This window comes from Sinocyclocheilus grahami, unplaced genomic scaffold, assembly GCF_001515645.1.
Source record: "Sinocyclocheilus grahami isolate Dianchi unplaced genomic scaffold, SAMN03320097.WGS_v1.1 scaffold368.1, whole genome shotgun sequence".
Lineage (NCBI taxonomy): Eukaryota > Metazoa > Chordata > Actinopteri > Cypriniformes > Cyprinidae > Sinocyclocheilus > Sinocyclocheilus grahami.
The window spans coordinates 882,183-891,371 of record NW_015505547.1 but is presented as its reverse complement, the minus strand read 5'-3'; the positions used below and the strand labels follow the sequence as shown (position 1 = coordinate 891,371).

Below are 9,189 nucleotides of genomic sequence, written 5' to 3'. Positions count from 1 at the left end.
TGTCCACTCTTGATTTTTACTTGAACAGCTATATAAAGCTGAATGATAGGGTTTGAGAAGTGTTGAGTAGCTTATTAAAGCATGTAACTCTTGTCTAACTCTAGATGTACCAGAAACCCTTTGGTTTTGAAAGTGAAGAAAAAAACAACAACAACCCAGACTCGCTGGAAAAATGTACCTGAGGCGACATTTATGTAAAATGATTACCTTGCTTCTTGCATGTTTTGCGACACTTTCAAAGTGAAATGTCCAGCGAGTGAGTTACCGAGCAAGTTTACTATGTCAGAAAACCATACAGAATCTGGTTATGTGCGTCAAAATGTAGCAGTTTACAAATCATGCACTAAAGTGTTTTGAGATCACAACATAGTATTGTGCAATGAACTGTCATTTAAAATCGGCCCCAGCATTGATGTCACTTTAGCTATGTCCACTCTTGATTTTTACTTGAACAGCTATATAAAGCTGAATGGTAGGGTTTGAGAAGTGTTGAGTAGCTTATTAAAGCATGTAACTCTTGTCTAACTCTAGATGTACTAGAAACCCTTTGGTTTTGAAAGTGAAGAAAAAAACAACAACAACCCAGACTCGCTGGAAAAATGTACCTGAGGCGACATTTATGTAAACTGATTACCTTGCTTCTTGCATGTTTTGCGACACTTTCAAAGTGAAATGTCCAGCGAGTGAGTTACCGAGCAAGTTTACTATGTCAGAAAACCATACAGAATCTGGTTTTGTGCGTCAAAATGTAGCAGTTTACAAATCATGCACTAAAGTGTTTTGAGATCACAACATAGTATTGTACAATGAACTGTCATTTAAAATCGGCCCTATCAAGGAACTGTGGTCCCCCCCCCCACCCCACCACCACCTGGACCACAGTTTGAAAACCCCTGCTTTAAGTGCAGATATTGATTATATAATTATGAAATTATATAAGTTATTTTACAAATCACAAATAATGATCTTTGATATAATAATAATGAGTATACTAACACCCAATACAACTAAATTGAAACTTATTAAAAAACAGTGGAAAAAAAGCTGTATATAACAAAATATTTATATTTCTAAAAAGCTAAATTAAACGTTAAGATCATACCGTACCTTCCACTATCAGCCAAGCGTTATTGGACTTGATTCCGGCCACAGCCGCATAGATGCCTTTATCCACCTGCATACAATCCTTCACCAGCAGCCTGTGGATAAGTTTGTCTTCGGACACCGTGATGTCATATTTGTCTCCCTGTTCTAATCGATTGTTCTTTCCAACCCACATGATTTTAGATAAGGGTTTAGAGAGAACACACTCAAAAATGGCATCCTCCCTCTCCATGGCTTTCACTTCCTTTAACTTGACCAGAAAGTCCACCATTGGAACTGCGAGAAAGTGCTCTTGGTTACTTTGAGTAGTCATCTGTTAATCGGGTAACACTTTAGTATAGGACCCAATTCTCACTATTAACTAGTTGCTTATTAGCATACCTATTATTAACATGTTGGCTGTTTATTAGTAGTACTTATAAAGCACATATTCTGCATGACCATATTTTAAATTCCTAATTCTACCCAATACCTAAACTTAACAACTACCTTACTAACTATCAATAAGCAGCAAATTATGAGTTTATTGAGGCAAAAGTTATAGTTTATGGTTTCTTAATAGTGAGAATCGGACCTTAAAATAAATTGTGAACTTATACTGCATCATGAGCTAGGTAAGGTTGACTTTAACTTACGTTTAAATTCAGTGGAGAACACACTGACGTCTTCTACATCTAACTGGTAAAGGCCAGCATCATCTGGGACAAGGTCCCTAATTGTGAAGATGTATTTCTTGCCTACTTGATTCAGGTTGTGCTTCATTTCCATCTCGAGATCTTGAGAATATGGAATTATCTCACCATCCTGAGGGACACACCAAAAGCTCACAGGCCAGAAGCTTGCACTGAAACCTGAGCTCCGATGCATTATAATAACCAGTCAATTTACCTTGTAGATGAAAATTCTGCTGCTGGCATCCAGAAGGTTAAGATCAAGTTCAAAAGAAGCTGATCCATCAGGATTCACATCGATGTGTTTGAGGTTAGAAATGCTCTTGACGAACTGTGAGTAAAAATATAATTACAATATAATTTCACATTGAAAATGTATCTAAAAAACAAACCAAACAAAGAAACAAATCAAAACCGTACCTCTGCTTGTTCTTGCTCTCTCTCTCTTTTCATCTCATTCAGTTTCTTCAACATCCAGCGGAAGTCAGTCACCCCATATTCGGCACAGATGCGCTCATAATCTTTCTTATCGGCGCTCAGCAAAATCTCCCAGAACTTTGGGTCAATTTCTCCATCTTTCCTTGCTTCGGTTTTAGGACGAACCTTACTGCAGGGTTGAGAGGCAATTCACAGTTGATTAAAGGAAAAGGTATGGCTATAGGATATGGGATATATTTTGGGAAAGGGTTGAAAAGGATATCAAACTTTTAAACCTAATTTCTTACAATATTTTTTTCTACCACTGAACTTTATTAAAGCTTTGGGGGACCACGTCTCCCTATCTCCTCAAAACAGTTCATATCTTAGAATAAAAACAAAGATGCAGTACTGTTAATGCATTAGTCACAGAGATTGCCTAAAATAACTTTGTCTATATTTACAGCATAAGATTTACAGCACCTTTTCCTTTTCAGGACAGCCTTGAGCTCATTTGGATCAGTTGCAGCTGAAAAATGCATGAGTGAAAAATCAAACCACTGATTTATAAAGCTGCAGACAGCACATACAGTACCACACTTGATAATACTCACTGGACTTCTGGTTTGCTTTGTTCTTCTTGAATCCCACTAAATAGAAAATGCCACATTGCAAATGATTGGGGTCATGAATTGCTGTGTTAGGAATGGAAACATCTCAATTTTCATACCTTCAATGACGTTCAGCATAACAGTGACCATAGCCTTTCCAAATTCGTTAGTAGCAAAACATTTGTAGGTGTCTGCTTGGTCTGGAGAAATATTTGGCATCTAGAAAAGTGCAGAGAGTCTAACTAGGAATATCCATTCAGTAATATAATTTGTGGGATGAAACAGAAAGTCAGCTCACCTCAATAGTGTGTTCGCCAGAATTAGGGTCAAACTTGGTTTGATATTTCTGTGGATCTGAAATATCACCATTGTTCCTGGCCCATGTTACATTAGGGACGGGATCACCTACTACAATGGCCTTGAAAATAGCCAGTTTACCTGCAAGTTTACAAAAATCTCTCAATTTTGTTCACTGAAAATGTATGTGGCAGCTATTGGTGTATGCAATTAATTTGATTAGTTAGTTAATATATCATGTTATTAATTAAAGAATGTTGTGTGTGTGTGTATAAAAACATATGTAAGCAAGGACAATAGCAGCATACCTTCTTGAATGGTGAGAGCTATAGGTTTGCGGATAAAATCCGGATGGCTCTTTCCCTCAGGGATTTCGTCTATGAACTGTGTGATCATGACTCCTGGGACTTTGGATTTCTTTTTGATGCCCACTAATGACACAGAATGTGTAAATATTAATACAGTGACTTTTTATCAAAAATAATTTGTTACATTTCATTTTCACTAGTATAAAATGTATCTGTAAACCTGGTTTAATTTATTATTGATTTAAATAAGATTAACCTGGAATTCATTTATTAAAAATATGCATTAATGAAACCATTGAGACGTTACCTTGCCCTGTTGCGGTCTGATCAGACACTTCTGATTTCTTCCACATTTTGATTTCCTCTGGTTTGGCTTTAAAGCAGTTTTGTCTGCACACAGAAACATATTGCAGATAAAATGTTTATTTACAGAAAGAATGACATTTGAGTTTTTTGATCATTTAAATTATAGTGGATGATGGTAACTTAATGAGGAAAACAATATTTTGGTGATTTTAGTCTGTATAGCTTTTTTATTTATTTTATGTTAATTTCTTTCATGACTGTAAATAATGTACATTCATAACCTGTAGGGGTAATCATCAGGGCTGGTAGTGCTAAATTAGGGTCATTTATCAAACTCAAGCGGTGAAAGATTTGTACCTTTGTTTATTTAGCAAGTAAACCATTTCTGATGACGGATGATACATTGTCTGTAAATTTGCATTTCCGAATAAACGCCATGCTCATACTGACCATTGATAGATAGGGATCTGCCTGGTGACAAGAAATCGGTCTCTACACTGAAAGTATGACCTGTAATTTTTGAAACAGTGCCACTGTCATACCAGAAATTGCTTTGCGGGATAATAGCGAGGCTTCGCTGAAGAAATTGTTGAGGCGGAGTCAACGTAAAGGTTAATTGAAGGTTTTTTTCCTTTTTCGGAAACCATCAGTCCACAGAATAAGACCATTTGTGGTCACGGGAAATATTATTCTACAACTTGGAGTGTTTCACACATGCTATAAGTAGATTTTTGCGTCTCCTTTTTTGAACCTGCAGTATGATTTGATAAACATTAATCGGATCTGAGCAAAAACACATTTTGCAAATCATTTTTAACATACGATGAAGTGTTTATACATATTTAATATTATAAATGTCGAGAAGTTGCTGGCCTTGATGCTTCAGACCACAAGTGCTTGTGAAATTCATTTAAATATATGCAAAGTGCCCTCTGTAAGATTTCTAAGTGATTGTATGCCTTTCAAACTTGACCATGTTCATCAAGCAGGTAAACAAGGTGCTAATCTTAGTATCATAACCTCACAACATGCCGACTGCCCTCCGTGACTCCCCTAATCAAATGTTCTCAGTCTGTAAATCATTCACCTTGCATTTCTAGAGACTATTAAGATCACTTGATCACCAGGTCAAAGCATCACTTAGAAGAATTACAGCTGATGACAATGTTTTTCTGGCAACTTCAATGTAGTTAAACCCCTGCTGTGCAGATGATTCATTGAAATATCATCCGTCTCTTGAACAGATTCCAAATGCTGTCCGACGGGGCCGATCTCAGCAGGACTCAAGAGCGGTCATGAGTTTGGTCAGGCAGTGTATGGTATGTTCTTTTAACAGTCTTCTCAAAGGGAATTCAAACTATCCCTGTTGATGTCAGACATTTTTTAACAAGGATTTGAGCCAGGTGACAGAAAGTGACATTGAGTTAAAGAGGAGCCCCGTCTGTCTCCGATCATTTGCCTTGTCGTGTATGATGGGAGCAGTCAGCAGGTGTCACTCATATTTTGTCCTCAAGCATTAAATGGAGATCAACACATATCACTGCGGTATGCAATGTTGACATGTTTTGAGTGATCTCTAGACTCTCACTTCCTTTGAAACATAGGTCAGGAAACAAATGAGATGTTTCCCATGGAACGCTTTAAGCAAGGTCGAAATGTCATTTCAGTACTGAGAACTGTCATTATTTAAAAGATTTTCTCTCATATGCACAGTGCACTATAAAAAATGGTTTTTCGAGGTTGTAACTTAACATAAGACAACATTTAACATGAAAATACTATTTCTACCTAAATATTCTGTTTGATTCGGTGTGTTACTTGCTGTTTCTTTGTAATTATTTGTTAAATTTAGTAAGTGTTTCAAAATAAATACACCAATTTTTGTTCTCGGTGTAGAATGCAGTCAAAAAGTTTACAAAACTTCCCCAATTTTTTGTATGTTGCGGGTAAACTGTGTTTATTTCAAGTTGATCTCATTCTGAAGGAAATGTTTTTTTGACAAAGTCAGGTGATGACAAGGAACTGGCTATGTATCATAGATTTTTATAATAAATCTCTCAAATTCCTATTATTCCTTTAAAATATCTGTTGGCTAAAAATGGTTACATAAAACATTGATCTACTGCTATAGTTCAGTTTCAAGAATCTTATATGTTGAACTAGTACTCTAAATGGCCTTTGACCTATCAGGAATATCTAATAAAGATATATTAGGATTTTGATTTATACATCTTAAGTAATCTGAAATGGCCTGGTGTACATGTGTGTGACATTATAGGGTTCCCCAGACTGGCCTTTTTAGGCTTGTACCAGGTTACATAGTCACTTGATAGGTCACATGTCACATATAAACATTTCATCGTAAATGTCATGATGTTCTGATGAATCACTAAGCACCTTGTACATTTCCTCAACAGTGGAAAACATTTTTTTAGAGGTGCCCTTTCTAAAGAAAATACATGTTGAAAGATAGTGGCAGCTCTTAAAAATCTCTCAATTCTTCCATGAATCACAAAGCTCTCGCATTATGAAGTGAATATTGTATTTATTTTGTAGCAAGTGAATACTGTTTATCTTGTTAATAAAGTGTTAATCTTTGGTTTGTCAGATATACACGGTCAGACATTTGGCCCCTGAGTCAACAGGTACGCAGGCGCTGCTCTTTTCTTGGCTCAGGAAGTGTGGTTTAAAGCGAGCCTGTGGTACACTGGCTGAGATCAGATGCCTGATGCAAAGTGGGGTTCGTTTTTATGGGCCACGTGGACCTCCAAGCATGCTAATGTTAAACCCGGACACCTGCCACACATGTTCTTGACTTTGGCAGGAACATTAAAGCTTTTAAAGCAAAGCTCACTGTATAGAGATCAAGCACCAAAGGTACTAGAACACTTGACAATGGCTGTGTTCCAAAACGTGAGCTGACTACGTAGGCTGTTTCAAAAGCATCATTATGGTGCCTAGGATACCTTTTGTTTGGCTAAATTCTAAGGCAGCCTCGCATGGACAAACCCATGATGCATTGCAGTAAGCTCAGTGAAAAAATCTATTGAAGATAACGGACAAAGCAGTCAATTAAATATGGACTGGTTTACTCAGTATTGTGTTTATGGTTATTAACATAACAACACTATATTTAAATCAACTGTAAGTCAGATCTCCCATGCATGTTGTGGGAAGTGCTATTTGTACAATGCTGCCAAAGTAGAGCGATCCAAAACGGTCACTTTTGAGGTTCCATTTCAGTTAGGAGGATGCTGCCTTAAGAGACCGCAAACCAGCTCACTGAGTTTGGGAACAGAGCCAGCATGTCTCAGCTGATTGTGTGTGGATCAAATAGGACTAAAACTGTAAAATGCTTTGGAGGAGGGGAAAATATCTAACGACTTTGAACTCCAAAATGAGTCAGTTTGGATCCTCTTAGCAACTAAATCCTCTGTCTTTTTTCTGGATAATACAGAAAGATTGTTATTTAATTTTTTTATTAAACTAAAGTCATTGAGCAAAGACATCTTCAACTGCAGCAAGTACAATTCGCAATAATAGTCTTTGACAGCTAATAGTTTTTTTTTTTTTTTAGAATTATACTCTCTTTATAATTTGTTTAATAATTAGGGCTATCAGCTGGATTCAAATTTTAATTGAATTGATTGCATTATTGCAGGCTGATTAATTAATTACAATGAACCAAACATGTAAGTATTTGCCCCAAACAATAAGAAGACATTACTGTGGCAGATAACAAATTATTAAACAGACGTTGCAGAAAGTGATATTTCAAAATGATTGCAAATCATTGAGCCATCCACTTGTTTAAAACTTTTTATTTGTATAATTAATTGTGCTAAATTAACCCATTAATTCAAAAGCTCTAATAGTATTTATTTAGGAGTTTAATGATTATTTAAATGTATTGAACTTTGTGTTTCACATAAACTTAAGTCATTAACCAACAACCATTTGAGGAGTTTATAGGATACAACAGTCCCGACAATCCAAAATCAATGAGGATGTACCAGAGCATGTGCAGGAAAATGTTTTGGAGCTTAGTAAAAGGTTAAACACACATCCAGTTGTCTCCTGAGGATGACATACGTCTATGTTTTGTCTGAACAGTACAGCGCGATTCATCTCGGAGCTAACAAATCAAAGATTAGTACCAAACAAATCTTTGACACATAAACGGTTGATTAAGATAAACAAACCCAGCGTCAGCAAAATAAAATTGATCTACTACTGTGCAAATCCACACAAAGTAATACATTTTACTTCACCATGTTTAGATTTAATGTTTTGTTTACTTTGTGATGAAGTTAAAGAAGTTTACTTGTAGGCTGATGACTGAGAATGCAAATGGTAGAGTTTAAACTTGATTTTTGAGAGTTTAAAGACCAAAGCAGACTAAGATATTGACCAGATGTCAAAAGCATAATTATTTTCCACAAGGTCCAGGGCAACAGTAGATTGGCAATTAACTTACCAAGAGCCAAGTGAACTCCTCTCTCTAAGCTCTGCTTAATAGTGTGATAGTCCGGTACGGTGTCTCAAAAAGCTAATAAAACCCTTCAAGGAATTTAATAGCAATGCCCCTCTATCACAATCTTAACTACCCAGTAGCTGCCAGGGAGTCATCAGGTTTGGTGACGTGGTTCCCCCTACAGGGAGGGTAGGGAAATGATACAGGAGTTTGGCAGCAATGAAATGTTAATTTTATCTTGTGGTAATTGAAGAAGACACATTCATATTTACCTGAGTGACAGCAAAATTAAATATTTCATGCTTAGATTACTAAAAAGGGGATGGCAAATAACCGTGACTGGTAAGTAACCCTCGCAAAAACATGATTAATTGAAGGCTACAAGAAGGCTGTTTTGTTTTTTCTTGAAATAAAAGATAAGACTGTTTGGGACAGTTAAGCAAACCTTTTTATATCTTTCTAATTGGGCATTCGAGTTTGTTGTTGCACGTTAATCTAGTACATATAGTTTCAGTTTTACGTGTGTATTTACTAATACACAGTGTTGGGTGTAATGCATTAGTAATTCATTACTGTAATTTAATGATTTTTCCCTTGAAAAAGTAAAGGATTACTTTCAATTACTTAAATGTTCTGTAATTTGATTACAGTAACTTCTGATGTCATTTCTTTAAATACTGTATAGACTATAAAACAATAGTGGATTAACATCATAATTTAACATCTAACGGGAACATGTATGGGGTTTTTATGTAAACTTCTCCCTTTAAATACTTTGCTCAGTTCAAGAATTCAAGAAGATAAGAAAGTAATGCAATAATTTTTAGAGAACGTAATTAGTACAGTAATCTACACTGAAAAACGTATTCATTGAATTTACTAAGTAGTTGAATTTACTAAGTTAGTTGACCAACTTGCAGCAAATTTGTTTATTTAAATGTAGCTAAAATAAATGTATTGCAACCACTTACCTTAAAAATGTAGTAGATTCAATGAATCAT

General features: G+C 35.9%; 1 protein-coding gene across 1 annotated transcript in view; it reads right to left on the bottom strand.

Annotated features, from left to right (window-relative positions):
- Positions 1–3,761, bottom strand: part of LOC107549307 (immunoglobulin-like and fibronectin type III domain-containing protein 1) — a 14,495-nt gene extending 10,734 nt beyond the window's left edge. Inside the window, exons 1-10 of the mRNA XM_016230348.1 lie at positions 3,716–3,761; positions 3,409–3,531; positions 3,102–3,241; positions 2,923–3,022; positions 2,807–2,842; positions 2,676–2,721; positions 2,196–2,382; positions 1,993–2,106; positions 1,740–1,908; positions 1,108–1,380 (exon numbers count right to left, since the gene is read on the bottom strand). Of these exons, the coding sequence (XP_016085834.1) occupies positions 1,108–1,380; positions 1,740–1,908; positions 1,993–2,106; positions 2,196–2,382; positions 2,676–2,721; positions 2,807–2,842; positions 2,923–3,022; positions 3,102–3,241; positions 3,409–3,531; positions 3,716–3,761 (1,234 nt within the window). The remainder of the gene's footprint in view (positions 1–1,107; positions 1,381–1,739; positions 1,909–1,992; positions 2,107–2,195; positions 2,383–2,675; positions 2,722–2,806; positions 2,843–2,922; positions 3,023–3,101; positions 3,242–3,408; positions 3,532–3,715) is intronic.
- Positions 3,762–9,189: the final 5,428 nt, after the last annotated feature.